The 20926-nt window shown below is 41.0% G+C and overlaps 1 protein-coding gene across 2 annotated transcripts; it reads left to right on the plus strand.

Annotated features, from left to right (window-relative positions):
* Positions 1–539: 539 nt before the first annotated feature.
* On the plus strand, positions 540–19399 carry LOC307047088 (homeobox protein SIX6). Of its 2 annotated transcripts, none has more exons than XR_013810332.1 (3): positions 540–820; positions 8272–8532; positions 10642–11229. XR_013810332.1 is itself a non-coding variant. In XM_079693831.1 (3 exons), the coding sequence occupies exons 2-3, from the start codon at positions 16983–16985 to the stop codon at positions 18826–18828; spliced, it is 738 nt and encodes a 245-aa protein (XP_079549957.1). In that variant the 5' UTR covers positions 540–820; positions 16884–16982; the 3' UTR covers positions 18829–19399. The 2 variants fall into 2 exon arrangements, 1 of the variants encoding a protein (XP_079549957.1); XM_079693831.1 differs by lacking the exons at positions 8272–8532; positions 10642–11229 and adding exons at positions 16884–17554; positions 18663–19399.
* The last annotated feature ends 1527 nt before the right edge of the window (positions 19400–20926 follow it).

Genomic DNA, 20926 nt, shown 5'->3' on the forward strand with positions numbered 1-20926 from the left:
TGAGGGTTCATAATGGATGACAATTAAGCCCTATACCTTCAGTGCTGCGGATCGGCTCTTGTGTGAAAAAAGGGAGTTTTGGCAGATTTTTAAAAGGACTTGTAAGTTTAGTTTTTTACTGTGTTGCATGTTGAATAGCCTGATATATTTCCTTTAAATTGAATCTTCTGCTACATTAAAGATATGAATATTGCTTTTACAGTAAAAAAAATAATAATATCCCTTTTGCCTAAGTAATGTGCAAAACTTTCCAAACTTTTATAGATCGTAATTGTGTTACTTTAATAAGTCTTTTTGGGATATTTATTTTTATTGTAGGCTACAGTGTTTTCCTTTTACTATTAAGATTTTTCAACCTCAATTTCTAACTTTTTTGTCACATGCTCCGCGTTTAGACTAGATTAAGCGAGACCAATTTCGACCAATATATGGACCTATATTTTGTTCCCAGATTACTTCACTTCAAAAAAAGAAAAATAACTGTAATCAGTGGGCCTACTTGTGGCAGCCCTTCGCCTGCTGGAGCTGTGGCAGCAGGGGAGCACTGCTCTTGTGAATGTTCATTCATGGTTTTCAGAGCATGGCAGACTCGAGTATCCTCACATTGTCCGCTAAGAAAGTGCAGAGAAAATAGTTTTCCTGGGTGGTCCGACTCATTAATACACTCCGCACTTCTTGATTTACGGCTCACAGTTCAACTGCTGCCAATTAACGTGAAAACACGTGAAAAAAAGAGTAGTGGAAAATACACAGAGGGGGAGGAGGAGGCCAGTGAGTTTTACTCCACTAAAGTCAGAATGAACCTGCCCTCCACACCAAGGTAGGACACCAGGAACTATTACAACTTACAGAGCTGGACCCCAAAAGTGTGTTGTTATTATTAGTTTAGCATGTAGCATGTTAGCACCTGCTGTGTAAAGCTAATGCTACTTTAGCTCTGGTTGGGCCTGCTTGAAGAGCTTTAAGTGATGTATTAGAATTTTGCATTAATCTATTTTATTGACGTGACACCATTTTAATACTGACTTTGGAAAAACTATGAACATATTTACCACGTTTTAATTTGATTAGCTTAATTATTGAGACGATAAAAGGAGAAAAAGTGCAAATCAGGCCTATGCAGATTCACTCAAAGCGACGCAGCAAACATTTCGTTGAGGATTTAATTGTATTTAAATCAAACCTGGCCTTTCAAATAATAGCCATCCGCTTCAGTTTATATTTCGTTTAGTTGGATATTCTGCAGACTTATAATGTACAAATTAATGCATGTGTGCTGAAATGCACAGCGTCTGTTTTTGTATCATATAGGACCGCTTCCTGAAAAGTGTAAAAATACTCGTTAACTATAAAAGGGTTCAAGTACGTCATGGAAGTGATAGGCCTTTCTAACATTAAATAAAAAGGGTCACCATGATTTGTTGTTTGAATAAACCAGATAAAGAACAGTTTTCTTTCTCTTCCTGAAATACATTTTGATTGATTTTAAGTTTCATTCAGTATCTTATGCCCTTTCGATTTCAAGTGTTGTATTTCAAGGCTGTAGGCCTAATGTGTGTAAATTACATTGTCAAACTACTACTTCAGTTACTCTGAAGACAGGCATCCACTGAAATTATCCTAAATTAAATCTGAGAAAATTAAATATTTTTTTTTATACAAGATCAATTAAAAAAAACTGCAATGTTGACTTAATGTAGGACAGGCCATTTTGGAGGAGAGCTGCAGCTAAATGTGGACGGTGTTAATTATAGGTCATTTTTTCCTTATATCCTGCTACTCACTGGCAGAAGGTGCATCTGTCTGCACTGGTTTTATATTTTAGTGAAGGGCCTCAGTGTCTGTAATTGGACTATTTCTTTGTATTTGCTTTTTATCCCAGTATGATCTGCAGCTCCCTGTGGAGGTCACGCACTGTGGCACGGTACCCTGTGACCTTGTCAAAAGCTATCACAGTGGTAACACACGGCTATAGTTTCCCTCTCATCTTAAGACATAATCTCTTTAATTGGTGTCAAAGTTGGGATCCTTATGGTGAAAGTCCTGAAAATACCCACACGCTCACTTGTTGACACTTGTTGTTGAGAGACCGAATGAAACAGGCTCTTGTCAATGTGGTGCTGAAACTTGTTAATCCATAGTGGGAGGGGGGGGTGTTACCGCGGGCCCTCTAGCAACTCCAGTCTGACAGGATCCCTCCTCTGAAGTCAGTCCCATCTGACCTCTCCGACTATTCAACCCTTCTCTCTCTTTACACCTGCTCAACAACGCACACCAAGTCACGCTGACACATTTCTGCTTTTAATCGCTTAAAACTTGAGAAATATATTTGTCCTTGGGTGAAATATTTTGGGTCAATCTTTTGGGGGCTACAACTACCATTTATTTCCATTGTTATTTCATATACCTTATTTATTTATAATATGTTCCTTAAAGGACTGATTGATCTTTGAGGGAAACAGTATCTCCTAATCATCTCTTATAGACATGTGATTTCTTTATTTGTCCTTATTTTGTCTGACGAGTAGTTCAAAACCAAATTTTAAAAATAATAGAAAACAGGACTTCCTATTATTAATGGGCCCAGATAATGCATATTATTAAAAAGTTTCTGCTTGAAATTGTTTTTTAATTGTTTATAGTGATATGACGATGTATGCATTTTGGCTACTGAGAGATTATTTGTGATGTTGACCTTTTTATTTTACATCAAGGTGGTTATCTTTGATTAATATCTCTGATTAAATACAATACAACAATTGTGGGTAATGTTGCAAATCCAAGAGCAAGACTGCTTTTTTGATGCTATTTGATTTAAAGGGTATTGGTTTGAACATAATCAAGTATTTTATTTTTCATTTATTTACTGAAAAAGCAAAAATAAAGCTCAAGTTAAATTGTAAAAAGTCCCACCTTCATGAAGGTTTTGTTAAAAGAATGTTAGAGAAGTGTTGATTCAACTGATGTTGGTTATTGTGTTATTTTATTGAGTGTTTTTAATATGAAATCCTTCCTCACTGATTTAAATGCAGTGGGTATAATATTAGCAACACCTCTCAGTTTATTAGAATGCAATTGTTCAGCAGCACAAACAGCAGCCTCCAAAATGACCATCAAATTGAATCGACGCCTCTCGACAGTTTCGCATTATAACATTCATTCATTTGATGCAGGACTGTTGTATTAGACTGGATAACTTTAGGCTAATAAACTGGCTTTGTTTATTTAAAATTGAATATACAATGATAGTATTACATCCATTTAGGCCTTAGTTTGAATGTTTGAAACTAATCAGGACAGCAGTGAATGGGTCGGACGTTAAGCCTGTTGTGATGGTGAAAGGTTCAGGCTTTTATTAGTCATACGTACAAAGCTACAGTGTAGTTATGACGATGAGAATCTTAGGTCCCAGGCTCCTCCAACAGTGCAACACAATAAAACTGAAAAAATAGTGCAAGTAAATACATGCAGTTTGATGCTATCACATTTATATGATTCTATAAATACTGTGAGATTCAGTAACACGAGCAAGGATCATGACTCTGACATTAAACCTTGGATTCAATTGTTTGTTAGGAAAGCTACCGATCGCCATCAAGGTCAAATGACTCGACCTTGTTTCTCGGCCTCAAAGCCAGAAACCTAGAGAGTACGTTTGAATATCTGGGAGCGGAGGTCAGCCCAGTTTCTCCTCACCTGTGACTTCTCAGCAGACTCGTGCTTTATCACAGGGTTTCCCGGGGGTGACAGGGAAAAAGGGACCCAGACGTAAACCAATGAAATCACTGAATAGGTGTCCATAGGCAGGGTGACAGGAAACCGTGTCTGATTCAGCGACGCATCAACTTCTGACATAAATCATATAGAACATGACAGAAATCACTGAAGAAATGTGACATATAAATTATTAAAGGAAGGTCCTTGTAGGCAGTTTTGACAAAGACACAAAATGTGGCAAACAGTGCAACCTTTTAATGAAAGCAAACTTGTCCCCCGCTTGGACGTGTTTAAATGTTCTCTTTTCCAGGCGTAGACTTTCACCGGAAGGCCCCTCACCTTTGCCACAGAAGAGCAGAGAGGAGAAAAAGGGGGATGGCTAGATGAATGTGGAAAACACACATTAATAAAAAGTGGAAATTGGGTGGGCTAAAAGTGCAAATAATCACTGGATGTGAATGTGTCCATTGAAGCACTCTCTTCGGGTGCTAGCCCGATGCTCCCACTAATGGTCTGTTTCACTGAAGTAGCACCAGGAATGCTAACCTTCTCAATGCTTCACGACTCAGGGCAAGCATGGCAGCACTCCTGTGTGTGTGTGTGTGTGTGTGTGTGTGTGTGTGTGTGTGTGTGTGTGTGTGTGTGTGTGTGTGTGTGTGTGTGTGTGTGTGTGTGTGTGTGTGTGTGTGTGTGTGTGTGTGTGTGTGTGTGTGTGTGTGTGTGTGTGTGTGTGTGTGTGTGTGTGTGTGTGTGTGTGTGTGTGTGTGTGTGTGTGTGTGTGTGTGTGTGTGTGTCATTATCCTTTCTCAAGGGAAGAAGAAAAAAAAAACCTCATTCTCGCGTACTCTCCCATCCTGTAATGAACAGAGTCTACATATTTATGTTTTTACCAGAGAACACTTGAAACACAAGAGGGGTTAAAGTAAAGAGGGAGGAGGTCTTTGGACCATTTTCAATATTTCCCCCCTCAGCGCCCCATAGGGCAAGTGAGGGGTTGCTTCTTTACAATAATCAGGTGACCAGAGGAAAATAGTGTGGCCTTAACAAGCCCAAATTAAAAAAGAACATCATTTTCATTATGCAGTCAAACACAATTACAAGCAAATGTTTTCTCTGTGGAGCTGCCCCTGCTTTCAAGGTCTTTGTCCCTCGCTCCTTAGTGTGTGCAGAGAAAGGCCCCGGTGGTCAATGGGCAGCTGAGTGGCGTGTTCAGCGGAGGCCCACATCCTTAGCCCCCAGCGCAGAATGCGTTTTGTTAGAAGAGCAGCCATACATTCTGAGCAGATTTGTTGAATTAGAGAGCGCAGCGGGAGACGGGGAAGCGGGGGGTAAGTGATGGGGAGGACTTGTTGCTAGGTGACTGACATAAACCTGCAGCATGCCAGTTTTCAGAGCTTGGCACTCCTTGTCTGTTTTATTTTTTTATTTTGTTTTCTTCCTTATCAACAGCCCCCCCTTCCCCTCCCCTCCCTGCTCCACCCAACCATCAATTCACTTGTCCTGCTCTCCTCGGTGCTGAAGTGTAATAAAATGAAGAGAAAATAAACAAAACACGGTGAATCACGGAGTATTCTACAGTACACATCTAGCACCCACTAGGAACCTAGTCATCAGCTTTTCAACCGCGTCGACGCTTAAAAACCTCACCCCCGCTAAGTGTGGTGGGAAAAGAGGAATGCTTTTATAGGAAAAGTGAAGGTGGATTCCCTCTTTCTAATGCGGGAGTTGGTATAGAATCTGACATAAAGCATTAGCCTCATGGAGACACTTTGCGCTATCAGCAAATTAAAAAAAAAAAATTTCCTTGGGCTGATAAGTGACACACAAGGACAGGCAGGAGATCTCCAAACCCCCGCCTCCCTGCAGGCATCGCTACGTGGGAGATTGCCGTTTGAAGTTCAGTTTTTTCATATATAATCTGAGATGCAGTGATCGCTGTATCCCACCTCTTTATTCCAATGGAAATACAGTTAATAAATAGAGTCCACGTTAGGCTTATTTCAATTTTTCTGACACTCATTGAATTTTCCTGAGCAGACACTTCCTTCAGCGCTCTCCTCATTCCATAAGTGTGTGTCCATCTCCTTCCTGCCTGAGTTAGCAGTCTGTTCACTTACCCTGTCAGCCCCGTCACTGCATGTCAAGCCTCTCAGCCCCATGCGCCACACTGACCCTTTCAGAGCGACATCGGAGACACAAGTTGAGAGTGAGGTGGATACGGAGAAAACGACTTTCAAGGAGTGACATTTCCATACATATTTATATATACTGATTTAAAGGTGGATGGGTTTTCTTCTGCTCTGTAGACTAATGAATGTACTTCCCAGAGGTTGCTTGAACAGCAGTAGTGTTCACATTAAATCGACACAGGTGTTTTTTATTCATTCACATTCGTAGTGTTTATTGATTGCCATGTATAAGTGTGCAGCTCCTCTGTCTTTGAGAGGGACGACTGCGCTGCTGGTTCTGAGAGGCATTACTTTGTCTCTCTGCTTGTCAAAAAAAAAAAATGGTATTACACTTTCTGAATTAGATTTTTTTTCTTTCTTCCCAAGTCATCTCTGTACATCACATATTTATTCAATGCAAGCGCAGGGTGTAGAGATTCAGGGTCAGTGGGATTCTTGATTTCCCCCCTCGGTGTTGCATTTATTTGACGCTCTGTCTGAAGGTCAACACCAAAATACACCCAAACGAAACACCATTGTTGATCCATCTCGTGCCTCCCTATTCATTTTCACCAAGAAAGCATCGTTCTTTCTTTGTGCTGCCGGGGCTTATGAGACTATCAGGGCACACCTGCACCCTGAGGAACATTCCCCTGCTCTCTCTAAAGCTGTATTATTCAGCACAAGGCCGTGACAGTCAGTGTTTCTAAGCATTTGGAAGATTGTAAAAGGTGATGCTAAATTCTGTAGGAACCTACCAAGGTACAACAAGAAAGAAAGATACTGTACAATAGCTTCCTTTCATATGTGTTCAGCCGACAAATTGTGTGGAACAATATTCCCGCTTCATATTTGATAGTTAAAATAGTCTCCTTGATATAGCTTCCATAAGAAACAAAGTAGCTTGTGCTTTCCTCAGAAAAGAATATGTGTTGTTTTTGATATAAGTAGTCAAGACACTAGTAATTCATCTGATTTAAAATATATTTAGTGGCTCTTTGTCTCTGTTTTGGCTCATGTATTTAAAACACCTTTTTCACATTTCAGGTCACACGTAAATGCTCGACCTCTTTTATTTCGAGATGTCCAACATTAAGTGATTAAAGCTACAGCCATTGTCATCATTATTTCTTTTTTTTATGTACGATCATTTTTAGCAATTTATTATATTTTTGATGGCAGTTAAATATTCACAACATTGCAATTACTAGCAATATACACAATATCTAATAAATAATTTATTTGATTTTAGACCTGTGAAATTTTAACAAATTAGACTTAAATATTACAATTGGATACAATATTGTTTTATTCCCATGATTTTCTATTTTGTTTATTTTCATTGATATTAACAACAGTTACTCTTGCAGCTTAAACCGGATTTTGAAATACTTTGTTTACAATTGTTTGTGGTGTTATAACTGGTGCCATAACTAACTAGTTTAATTGTGAGTGGCTTTGTATTGGTCAGTTCCTGCCTCTCCACCTGTGTATAATTGGTGTTTGTTTGTGGAAAAGAAAGCAACCGATCGATCCTCTCACATAGTGGCTTTGAGGACGTGTGTTTGTTTATCCGATTGGTTTAGCGGCATCATCTCTTTGGCCGGGCTCCATACAACTTCCAAGCAGAGATAGCTTTATCGCTGTCTCCAGTTCTCCTGGCTCAGCCTCCCTGCTGCTGTCTGTGTCCATGTGCTGCAGTGTGCCAAGATATGTGGCAAGATTGAAATGTAACTAGATGCCACAAACAAACTTGTATCACATCCTTCATCCTTGGCTAGTGTGCTATGTTCTTTTGATAGTGTGTCTCCCTTTTCTTATAGTGGATTTCAATATGGATTTTCTTGGCAGGACTGAAAGTGAAAGGTTAATTGCACCTAACTGCTTGTGGTTGGTTCAGCATCTGAATGAGATCTTCCATGTCAACACATCTGGTTTTGACACAGGCGCACAGCCAGGACTTTTATTGATCCGATTTCCTTCTGTGCTATATTATTATGTTTGCCTCATTAGATAATCCACTGCTGACTTTGTTTTCCTATAGCTTGCTCATTTACATTGACCTGAATTCCCAGCATATCTGTTAAGTAGGATGATTTAATCTTCCCTGGCAGGAGCACCCAGAACACCCCTCTGCTTACCCTCCAAACATGCATTTTTAATCAGTATATTAAGATGTCACATAACAGTCTGAGCTCATCACCAGTGCCTCTGGCCATAGCAGATAGGAATTCAGCTGTTTAGAGTAACATTAGATCATGGCTGCTGGCTATAGAGTATAATCCCTGAATGAGGATGTGTAAATGTATTTCTCCCATACAACGCCAATACCAAAAGTGACAGTCCAGGTGCAAATAAAATGCAATTTTCGTGTCTTTTTTTAAAGGGAAACGCAGGATGTTACCGTGCGACAGAGAAGAGCAGGGAGCAGCGAGGAAATCGTTTGACTCATCTTCTCAAGGTCCCCGAAGTCTCTACATGGCCATGTCCTTGTAGCACAAGACTGCTGATGCCACACAGTGCACTGAGAGGGCTGTGCACGGATACATATTTGAGTATGTGTGAGTGGCGAAAGCGAGATGACTCTCAGCCTGTCAGTTGTGTTTGGCGTTGTGGCATCAAGCAGAGACCTGCTCAGTGACACCGGGTAACTCAAGCAATGACATGAACACATACACATATACTTTCTCTCTCTGCACTCCATCAGCCTCCCTCACCCTGTGCTGAGTCACACACACACACACACACACACACACACACACACACACACACACACACACACACACACACACACACACACACACACACACACACACACACACACACACACACACACATATCCCTGTCAGCTAACTCCTGTCAGAGGCATCACCCTCTAGGTCCAGTGGTGAGCCCCGTGCACACAGTGATCCGGCAGCTCGCCAGCTCTGCCTTCTCCTGCCTCTACCTAGACGACTCCCTTCATCCTAATGAGCTCTGTCAGAATGGCATTTGACATAAGCCATCAATAAAGCACAGCTGACAGACATTAAGAGTCCGGAAATCCGTGATATCCCTCACTGCTGCCCCTTGTAGTGGAAACAACTCCCACATTCTGAGTGTGTGCTCCATTTGCAATCAGAATACATTATTATTATGTTAAAGTCTGGATCTGGCCTTTGGGATATCTCACATTATCCTTAAGGCTCCCCTATTATACTGTTTTTCATTACTTTATTATAGTTCTCAGATATATACAAAACATGTCTCTGAAGCTTTTGGCTCCAAATACCAAACAGATCACGCATTGTAGTTTCCTATAATCCCCTCTGTTTCAGCCCTGTTTCAAAAGTGCTGATTCTCTGTCTGTTACTTTAGATGAAAATAAGGAGCCACTCCCCACGCCCCTCTGAGAGATATTTGGGTAAAAAGAACCCTAGGAGGATTCAGGTGATAAGGGGGGGGGTAACTTTGACTGGTGATTGGCTAATAGTTACACAAGCCAAAAAAATCGTTATGACATCATAAAGTGGCCAAAATCGGATCAGCTCATTTTCAGACAGGTTTTTATATATAAATGGATCAGGACACAAAATGAGAGAATCTTTTTTCCTGAAACTTTCAGAATTGCTTTACACAGAGGGGACACATGTTCATGTATAAAAGACAGGAAAAAGTGGATTTTGCATAATAAATGACCTTTAATTTATTTTGTCAAATGTAATAATTTCACACACAGCTGTTGACAATTCTCAGAATATTTGAAAAGAAGCTCTATTTGCAGATATGAATAATTGGTAACATTGATAACTTGAATCTAAACTGCATTTTCTAACCTTAACCTTTAACCTTGCTGTAGAGGCAGTGACATTGGCCATTGAAAACATTTCTATTTCCAAAAGCAAGTGTGTTATTGTGCTGCATTGTATGCGAAGGCTCTTCTCGCAGTGAACCTCGGTTTAGCTCACAGATTGCTGCCATCTGGGATTGTCTCGAATACATTTCTAAGTCCAAGAAACGTTTCTGTTTTATTGAAAGAAATGCACTTAAAGGAGTCTTTTTCATTCTCATAGTAAAGAAGAGTAGTGCAGCGATGAGTGTATCATTTACTCCAAAGTATTCTGAGCTCAGGGTGAAGTTGCAGCTCCGTATGAATCCTTCCTCCTAAGCTAATGGACACAATTCAGGCTTCCGTGTTGTTTCCCTCTCAATTCGTCTGAAGATATATAAGTGGTAATGGGGGGTTAACAAACACATAAATACATTAAAACGAATCTGGCTTGTCCTTTATTTTCCAGTTCAAGAAAGAAATATTGCTTGCTTTTTTTTTATTCATACAACCTTCTTTTCTACTCACATGAAACACATTAAATCGCACACATCCTAAAGAGACTATGTGTAAAGGTCACTGTTGAAAAAGCTGCGATAGTGCAGACAAAAGAGCAAAGTCTGTTGCTAGAAGAGGTGTGTGTGTGTGTGTGTGTGTGTGTGTGTGTGTGTGTGTGTGTGTGTGTGTGTGTGTGTGTGTGTGTGTGTGTGTGTGTGTGTGTGGGGGGGGTGTGTGTGTGTGTGGGCTCTTAGACAATGTGAAGTGGAGGTGAGGGCCCAGGCTGCAAGGCTGCGGCGTTGTGACCTGTGCCCCGACTCACGCGTCATGTAGCTCCATGGTGCCAAAGGACCTTCTGACCATAATGAGTTTTGACTCCTGTCACCTTTGGGTGTCGTCAAGATTCTCTGACATGGATTTCTTTCTTTTTCTTTTTTTTTTATTGTAAAGGGTGTTTTTCTGCAGCCTAAAATGCTCTACGGGTGACCACTGTCCACACCAGAGGAGAGGAGACATCGAGGAGGCTTTCTGGAAAGCAACACAACAAAGGAGGGTTGCTGTTGTCACACAGGCAGAATAATCGGAAAAAAAACTTCATAAAGGCTAAAGATTATTATGATACAAACTCTGTCTCAAACGGTATTATAATCTAGCATAATAGAGGTAAACATGTATCTTTGAGGTGTTATGTTGCAGGCCCGCAGCATTGTAAAGTGTATTGTTAGGATGGCAAAAGGGAAAGAGGTAGTGTGTGGGTGGCTGCAGAGGGAGGTGTAAAGACCAAGCATTTATTCAACCCACCTTTTTTGATTCTAGCTGTGGCAACACAATACATAAACTGAAAAGGTTTTACAATTTCTTTCCAACATTCTACCTCATACAGTACAGTAGTATTGACAACTGGAACATTGTGTTGGATTATAAAAAGAAAACTGTTTACATCCTATTACACTGCGCTTCACAGCTGCAGCTCAGCAGGACTGAAAACAAGAGTGATTTTTAAAATAAAAGCAAGGCACTGGATGCCAATTTCCTGTACGTTTTTATGTGGAAAATCCCTTATTTCTGTGTTCAATTTCCAGCATGCTGTATATGACTGTGCCTGAACACATTACTGTTCGTAATTACTAGGTTGGCATTTTAGCTCCAACAGCGATATGCTGCCTCGCATACACAATCGTTTTGTTGTGCAAGCGCTATAGGTGATGCATGCATTTGTTCAATTGGAATGTCTCCTTTCATGCTTTGCCTCTTAGACAAACACTCACAAGCATCGGTAATGTATAGCCCGCCGTGTGCTACATGCACTCTCCCTAGTTTCATTTCAATTGACTGTATTCATGAATAGAATGGATGAAATCATTGCATGTCTTCTATAACATGTTCCGCAAATGTGGGATGAATGAAGAAAGAGGTAGGTTTCAAGGTATTCCTAATAGCTTTCTTCCAAGGACTCGAGGGACACTTGTACTGTATTGTTTGTTTGAGACATCCCAGCCTAGTTCTCTTGCTTATTTGTTAAAGGCATTGTAGAAGAAACCTTCAATATAAGATCTCACTGCTATGCTGCCGGACAATAGCAGGATTCAACGAAGTTACATTTACATTTACAAGACACTGAGGGTTGATAAAGCCTGTTGTAATACGCAGGGGAACTGCAGAGATCTTCACCACAGAAAATGTCTTTTATATAAGTGTAATGGGCCCCCCGTTTTTGTATGGCCTTACTGTGTATGTTCTAAAAATAGGTAAAATTACTTTATTCATAGCAGCTTTGAGAATGGGCTCTTCAGTACAAATAGAGCGCTGCTGTCAATTTCAGTTTTTAAGTGAGCATTATTACGGTATTACATATTTACCATACTATTGTGAATTGGCTTAGTGGAAAAGGTCAAATATCATGTTCACTGATTATAATAACAGTAGCCTGTGCTGTGTAGTGTATGCCCTGTGAAACAAAAGCTTGGGGGAGGAGAATGTGTGTCAGGGCTGGCAGGCTGTGTGTGTGTGTGTGTGTGTGTGTGTGTGTGTGTGTGTGTGTGTGTGTGTGTGTGTGTGTGTGTGTGTGTGTGTGTGTGTGTGTGTGTGTGTGTGTGTGTGTCACCCCCCCCACACTGAATGCGGCAATGTATTGGCTCTCCTCGATCCGTGTCAGCAGGGCTGTGTGAAAGGCACTGGATTACGTACACTAGGGGCCAATGGGTCAGTGGATAAGAAGTCTTCTCTGTTACCACAAATCCACAGATTAAACACAGTGTCGAGAGCCACTGCTGCCCCCAGGGTAAATGGGTCTGAAAACACAACTCCGAGAGAGCTTTGCCGCAACCCTCCTGTCACCGTTTAGCCACGAGGCAACGTACGAGTCTTCTCTTTAAATCCCTCTGCGTAAACCATACCCTTTAAATACATCCGGGTCGAAGTTAATCCTACCGGGATATACGACTAGTTAAAACACACTGTCATGCACAAGTCAACAAGCACTGAAGTCGAGCAGCTATAGCGAATGTACAAAGCAATGCACCCTCCATCTTTTGCTAAGCAGAAGTGCCTTACTGCCCCGGGCAAACGGCATACATTGGCATTGTGTGCCACTGTTTTTACATCACTGCCGCCTTCTCTTGATGCTGTTTAAGTACTTTAAACAGGCTCTGTGCCACACACATAGGCCAGGGGATGTTTACAGTATCAGAGCATGTGGAGATGATATTTTTTGTTACAGATTAGCAGTGATGTTCAGTGAGCCCTCTTCGCTGTGCCTGCATGTTTCTGAATAGCAGCAGTGATGGGGCTGTAGGTCTGTTTGTGATAGTGGCAGCATGGCTGTTGGTGACGGGCTCTTGTAGCGTCTCGTCTGCTCCAGTGATCCTAGGGAATCTGGGTCATTTCCAGCCTGTTCACATGTAACTATTCCCCACTCCTTCCCTCCCTCTCCCCAGGGCCAGCCACAGCCCCGCTACATGCTAATGATGACACAAAGTAAACGCACTCGTCTCCTATCATAAATAGTGAAGCGACTGAGCGGTGTTCTGCAGCAGGGTGCACCACACCTCTCTGCTGCTGTATCAATGCTCTCTTCACCTTGTAGTTGTCCTCGTCACTGAGCTTTAGAAAGAAACGTGTATCAAGCATTTTCTCTTTGGCAATTATCTTCCGCTGTTGGATGCAGTTAATGATCTGTATCAGTTGGCATAACAGCCACAGCAGCCTTCAATATTCCTGATAGTATTATAGCTACTGTCATTAAGTTGATTTACCTTGGTACATAATGATAAACATGGAATTTATATTATTTAACTCTAACTTGAAAGCTCATTAATGTTTTGAACTTTAAGTTTGATACTGTTCAGCTGTTGAGTAAACACTAACTTGCTATAGCACCATTTTAATTATGTTCTGGGCTTTCAGTCTTATCCGGTAGGGCTGGGCATTATGATAACATCAAATAACTCTATCAATACTGCAATGTTCTGGTAGTGCTGACTTTTGCAAAAACATTCAAGCAATGGGATTTCTCATAGATGATCATAATTATTAGAACCGGAAGATTAGTCTGCCTTTAACCCAGGAAAAGACAAGAATTATACAACACTCATGCATTATTGTGAAACAATTCTAAGATTATATCTTGTCCCTGTATATCAATAATATATTGGTATATTGCCTAAAATACCATGATCTCTACAATGGATGTAGCCAGTGCATATGCAATTGAATATTTCAAATCCTCTGGCCATTTAAAAAAAACCTTGTAGTTAATATTTAGATTTTAAAGGATGAAACCATCTTGTATCTCACATCTACAGAGGCCCGAGGGTTTACTAAATACCAGTAAAGCCACTTTAGACGCATTTACAGGAACAATTACTGACATGTTTTGCAGCTCTTTCGAACTAGATAATTGTAAAATACCTTTCTAGTCAGTGTCTTTTATTTCCTTGTGTTCAAACTATTTTGTCCACCCCCTCTAGTTTTGAATCTCCACAACAATCCTCCACGGATTTTGGATTTGGTTTAAACTGTATGTAAAGTAGAGAATCTTAAAAAAAAAAAAAAAAAAAAGAAGATCAAAACAGACAGCAGAAATAAAAAATGAACAGAGGACTGGCTGCGGGGATGCCATAATGCCAAATAGACAAAGGAGAAAAAAATAGTAGATGTATTTGAATGAGATCCAGTGTGTGTGGGGCTGAATGTGGGGAGATATTGGTGTCAGGAGGCCTACTATCTGCTCACACAGTGACATAAGCCTGGATGTTAGAGGAAGTAGCCTATAGTCTGCCACTTCAGTCTGATTAAAGATGGCAAAAATATAAAAAATGTACTGGAAGGTTAAATAATATGGGGAAACATGTAATGAATAAAAATTAGGCTGACACGTGAGCAATTAAAAACCAACTTTAAGCGAATCAAAAGGGAATATTTGTGGTGTTTTGCTTGATGTTAACTGTTTATTAGCGCAGTAATGGCAAAACGAGATTTTTCACACTGAAAAAAAAAAATCGTGTCCTTCTTTTTCACCCTTTCCATTAATGTTTTAACAGTGCCTATGAGCTAGACGTGTTGCTTACAGAGCGTAGTCTACAATTGTTATTTCCAGCCCTCCGTTTAAGAGATCCAAAACTCGCCCATATTTTATTGATGTGCACTTCCTAGAGAAAGTATTGCAGTCCTTGTAAATTTGGCTTAGGACGTGCTGCCTGCATGGATGAAATATTTACAGGCGGCTAAATATTTCAGAGCAGCACCTTGTCAGTCGCCCTCGGAGTTTACTTCCACTGCTGCATCTGATGGAGGCCTATCCTTTATTTACCAATATTTACTGGTTGGTGTAATAATATGGGTGAATGAATGACCATGCTTCTTAATCTGTTTATAGAGTCTCTTTGATCCAATATAAAATGGTAATTTCCTAATTATGATGCAGACTATGTGTCAAATCAGACCTATTTCTGAGAGACATTAACATGAACATTATTATTAAATTCTTAAATATAGCATTTTTTGTTATTGTTATAATGATGCTGTAAACCAGCTAGAGAATGAACAGCTTCCTCTGCAGAAGGCATTTCATAACCCCGCATCAAGAGTCTATAATTCATGCAAAAAAAGCCCGAAGGGGATTCGGCTCTAGTGCGTGCGTGAGTGCGTGAGCGTGCATGGAAGAGAGAGACAGCGAGGGGAAGAGAGAGAGCGAGAGTGAGTCTGTATCCTATGTGTGTGCGGGAGGGGGCGATCTGTGAAAAATAATATCAGGCTTTTCCGTCAGAATGAACTTTACTACTGTATCCAGCCATGAAATAATCTGACCCGACACTTCAAACCATCTGCGCTATCTATCCGCCCTCTTATTTACCAAATCAGCCTGTGCACAAAACGGAGTGTGTCTGATACTAAAGCAGAGTAGCCTGGCAGGGCCTTGATAATCCTATATAAACAAGTATCACGTTTATTCCCTGCTATGTTTCACTTCACAGAAGCAGCCTCCCTGTGCATGCTGTCGGCCCTGGAACGAGCTACAGTAAATAAAGGCAGATTGAAAGTGAATGAGCTGCAGTCTGCTGCGATCACCATCACACACATATATGCCAGTACAACAAAAAACTTAAATTAGCCTGTAGTTTCAAAAAGAGCATTTATTCACGCCCCAATTAAAAGAGCATGCATCATCATAACCGTAATATGATTTATTATGCTTTATAAATGTGCAGTTTTGTGAGGTTCAATAATGCAGGAAGCCTCAACTAACTCTGGTCAAGGTTGCAAATCTGAGTTTACTACAAATTCAGAGTCCTGTTGAAATAAAAACCATATTGACCTCTTTTTGTATATTAACAATTCAACATCGATAAAAGCCTTGAGGGTGTAAACGATTATTAAACATTACCAATAATCTTAAAAAAAGAGAATAATTCTAGCTAGGCCTACCTAATCCAGCTAGCGTGAGTTTACGATATAGGCTATCATTAGATAGGCCTAATAGGAGAGTTCAAATAAAACCAGAAATGTAAAAGGCCATACTTAACACTGTATAATTATCATCTGTTTGTTATTGTCTTACATTTAATAGCCTGTGAGTTTAGGGCAGCCTATAGTCAGCCGGGATGTCTTTTTGCTGTAAAGCCTGTTTCAAGAGCTCTGAAGGGAGACTGAGCTGAGCGTGTTTGCCTGCTTTGCCACTTGACTATATAGACTGAAGAGTCTTTCTTTAACACAAAGGCAGAGGGTGTTTGGAAAGCACGGTGGGGCAGCTAAACGTTTGAAGACGCGAAGCAAAAAGGTCAAAATGTTTATATTATTTTTGAAAAGGGAGGTGCTGAGATCTCCTTTCCGCCTGATTGGCCGAACTTGACAGTGATTGACGTGCATCCATGGCAACCGGACAGCCAATCTGCCAAGTCCAATAGGAAATCATCGGAGGGGGCTTGACTGTCTTTTTCTCCCCTCTTAAAAAATAGCTCTCCGCTCCGGCTTTAATTCTTTCGTACTTTCAATCCCAGACTACCTTGAAAAATACACCGCGGCTCCGGCTCTAATTCGCTCGCACCTTCAGCCCTTTGCCTGCCAAGTTTGCCGAGCGGAGGATGCGGTAGCTGGCCCCCACGCAGCGTCGGTCCTCCACCCCTGGTGTCTGCGTGTTTCACGGCTGCTCACACGGTTGGTTTGGTAACTTTGGGATTGCCTCGTTTTTTCAGACCGCATCGGCGCACGGAAGGCAGAAGCAGGAGGACTCGACGCAGAGGAGACGGGGAGAGAAAGGAGGGGGAGAGGGAAGCACCGGAGAAGAAGCCTCCATGTTTCAGCTGCCCATCTTGAATTTCAGCCCCCAGCAGGTCGCCGGGGTCTGCGAGACTCTGGAGGAGAGCGGGGACGTGGAGCGCCTCGGCCGCTTCCTCTGGTCTCTGCCCGTGGCGCCGGCGGCCTGCGAGGTCCTCAACAAGAACGAGTCGGTGCTGAGGGCCCGGGCCGTCGTCGCCTTTCACACGGGCAATTACCGTGAACTGTACCACATCCTGGAGAACCACAAGTTCACCAAAGAGTCGCACACGAAGCTGCAGGCGCTGTGGCTGGAGGCGCACTACCAGGAGGCGGAGAAGCTGCGGGGACGCCCGCTGGGGCCGGTGGACAAATACCGGGTTCGGAAGAAGTTCCCCCTTCCCAGAACCATATGGGATGGAGAGCAGAAAACCCACTGCTTCAAGGAGAGGACCCGGCACTTGTTAAGAGAATGGTATTTGCAGGATCCCTACCCGAACCCCAGTAAAAAGAGGGAGCTTGCACAGGCTACAGGACTTACACCCACACAAGTAGGAAACTGGTTCAAAAACCGCAGACAAAGAGACAGAGCAGCGGCTGCGAAGAACAGGTGAGCTACACCAATATATTTTGAGGTTTTCGGATCATAATAACTCCAGCAGAAAAACAAAGATATTAGGAAAATAGCAGCATGAGTCGTCTTTCAGTTCAATGTAGCAAAGCAGGCCGTGACCCTCGCTAATTGAGCAATTCAGAACAGATATGTTTCGGATAGATTGAACATCGTAATCCTAAAACCAGGGGGATTTTCTTTTGTAACATACCACCGATTTGAAGTGTATATGATGCCAGCAGTGGGGACAAATACAAACATTGTGTGTGTAATTTTAGATTACTGAGAGAACAAAGCTCTGGATAAATGGTTCTACTTTTAAGACTAAGAAAAAATTGCAAAACCTCATTTTGTATTGCAATACAACAACAACAACAACAACAACAACAACAACAACATTCACGTGTTTTATTCTTAAATTGCAATGTAGTAGTAGTAGTAGTAGTAGTAGTATAGTAGTAAGCTAGTATTTGCTATAAAGCAGTTAAATAGATCATGTTGTGTAACTTCCAATTACAATATAGCCAATCTGTTTAAAGGCCCGGGAGGTCACACTGCTGTTTTCCATTTTTGTTGCATGCAGCTAAAACCGCCCATTATTGTTTAGTGAGAGGTATAATCTGTGAGCTACATCAATTAGTGACATATTTGTGAAATTATATAGCTCATGTAATTATCCTGCTTTAACCCATAAGAAGGTTTTGCAAATAACTGATCTTGCTATATTTCTGTAAAATATAAGCTACCATGCACTGTCATTGGTTTTTATAAGGCATGTTTTCAACCATGCACAAAGTAAAAATGCCAGTTTTACATAATATAATTTCATGTTGTGTGTTTTTTTAAAGGAGAACAATAGGACTAAGCTGTTGTTTTTAAGATATGCCATTTGTTTTACTCTTAAAAAAATACACAGAAAATAAATAGAATAGGCCTATAAAATACAAATATTCTTAGTTTAATGTCATCCTCAGAAATAACTACACATCGGTCGTTTTTTCAATCATTTATTCGTTCCCCTAATTTTTTTCATAAGGAAATAATAATTGTGAATACACTCTGCATAGACACGTGTATGTGATGTTGTCCCGTCCCTCCTGTCCAGGCTCCAGCAGCGGGTCCTGTCCGACGGCTCGGTCCGCTCCCTGGCGGATGATGACGGCACCGTGGACCGGCTGGGGAACTCTTCCAGTCCGGAGGCCAGTCTGTCCAGCAAAGCAGCCGCCTCGGCCATCTCCATCACCTCCAGCGACAGTGAATGTGACATCTGACGGGCAGATCCGCGGTGATGAAGAATTAAACGGGGAGAGGAGTGAGAGACAATCTAATAAAACAAGTCATAGTGCCTGCGTTGAGTTAAAAAACAAACACAAACTGATTTTTGACGGGTGCCAAACATGAGGAGATCTGCGGCGGACTGTCCGTCCTTTTCTCTTTAGGCCTACATTTTTTTTTTTGTGTGGATAACTGAACTTAATTACGGACGAAACATATTTGACGGACTAATAAACCAACGCCCTGAGATGAAAAGTTAAAAAAGAAGAAAAAAAAGTACAAAAGAAAAAGGGATGATCGCCTAGCCTGCTGTTCTCTGTGGGTATTTCATGTTGAAAAAGAACTGTGATATTTTTACTTTACTTTCAAAGTTTTATAAATAATGTTTATTTGCCTATTTAAAAACGATCTGCTCTGTCTCTTTGAATTTCATATTCATTTGCTTGGTGTTTTTAATACTTCCCTTGTACACAGGTCAACCTGTTGAGCATGCGCGCTTTAGTGAAAATGTGTTTCAGTAAAAGAAAAAAAACCGTTAAGATAACTTAATAAAATAATTGTTGATCAAGCGAGAATACAGTTTATTCTTTTTTTATAGATGTGTTTGGGGAAAAACAGAGATGAGCCTTATTATAAAATATGAATCATTTTTATATTCTTATATAAAGCCTTTTTGATGTTGTCATGAAGGAGACTTTATAACGCCAGTGCTATATCCCTGACACGTTTTATAGCAGGGTCTAATTGGCCAACATGCTTTGCGTCGTGTAATGCAGGGTGACAGCGAGAGGTCACCGAGAGGCCGACTCACTAACCCGGATGATCTGCGAGAGAGATCATGGAGATCAAAACACAGCAGATTGTGGAAACGGTTTTTATCCTGCCCGTGGAGAAAAGCAGACAATATAGAAGCAAGCTTCTTAAATCTTTGCAAGTGTCCATTTACCCAAGACAGGATTTAATTTAGCATAGTAAATATGCCGTGTAGCTGTAGTGCAAATACAACCCTTTCAAAACGACCTAACATTTAAATAATGTAGCATCAACGCAAACATATGTGATTGTTTATCTGTTGGAAAGAATAGGTTATTTCTTAATCAAGTTGACATTGTAATTGACTGCATGCTTTATTAATATATTGATTATAAATCCAGCTTCAAGTTTATCCTTAAACACATCGACACAATATTCCTAAAATAGTTTTAATCGTAGCTACAATACAGAAACTGTTTATTTTGTTGCCGCTCAATTTATTCTTTGATTTCCACAGAAAAAATAGAGTAGCAACAAAATACACCGTTTAATTGTCAGCTACATCCCTCACTGATATCTGGAATAACAATCTTGTATTCCACGTTGAAAACAATATCAGTAAAAAAATATAGGCTATATCTGCACAGCATTACAACTATTATTTTAACAAGACTCTATAGACTTTAGAAGTTGCCTACAGCTTTGGTGAGAAGAGCAAAGTGAGCAGAGCAGAAGTTAAAGTCGAGCTTTTCCAACCGATGGGACAGACACCTGGTTTCTTCCAATTTGCGATTAATTAGGCTACACTACAGTAACTTCTGCAACAGACAAAAGCCTTTCAGCTCGAACAACACAGAAGCTACATCTATGGAAAGAGAGGAAACGAGTGAAGGGAAATAAATGGGGTTGGGGGGGATTTTTTCTTCCTTTTTTATGTTTTTTTTTTTTGCTGCTCCTCTTTTCAAACCACAGGGACAAAATGGCTGAATATTTCCGTTTCTATTGAAAATAAGGAGGACCGGGGACTCGATGAAAAAGTCTTTTTCGCAGTCAATAAGGTTGTCAAACTGGTCAGCGGTAATCAGTGCTAATGATGGGTCTGGGGTCCCTGCTCGGACAAAAGGGGCCCTGCCGCTGTTTTGTAAAGGGAAGCGACCGCGGGTCCCTCTCCAAAGAAAAGACTCCTGTGAGGGGAGTCTGGGGCACGGAAATCACAACTTCTTTAGTGTGTGTGTGTGTCTGTTGAGCTCATGGCTTGGCCTATTATAAAGGGATTTTAATTACCAGTTAAATGTTTTCTGACCTGCCTAGTAGGCACCGCACAGCTCATGCGTAATTTAG

This window comes from Notothenia rossii, assembly GCF_949606895.1.
Source record: "Notothenia rossii genome assembly, chromosome: 7".
Classification (NCBI taxonomy): Eukaryota; Metazoa; Chordata; class Actinopteri; order Perciformes; family Nototheniidae; genus Notothenia; species Notothenia rossii.

Bases quoted from the DNA above. Each gene is read 5' to 3' on its own strand.
- LOC307047088 (XM_079693831.1), top strand. From the start codon at position 16,983: ATGTTTCAGCTGCCCATCTTGAATTTCAGCCCCCAGCAGGTCGCCGGG. The intron at 17,555-18,662 runs GTGAGCTACACC...CCTCCTGTCCAG, and splicing joins GCAGCGGCTGCGAAGAACAG to GCTCCAGCAGCGGGTCCTGT.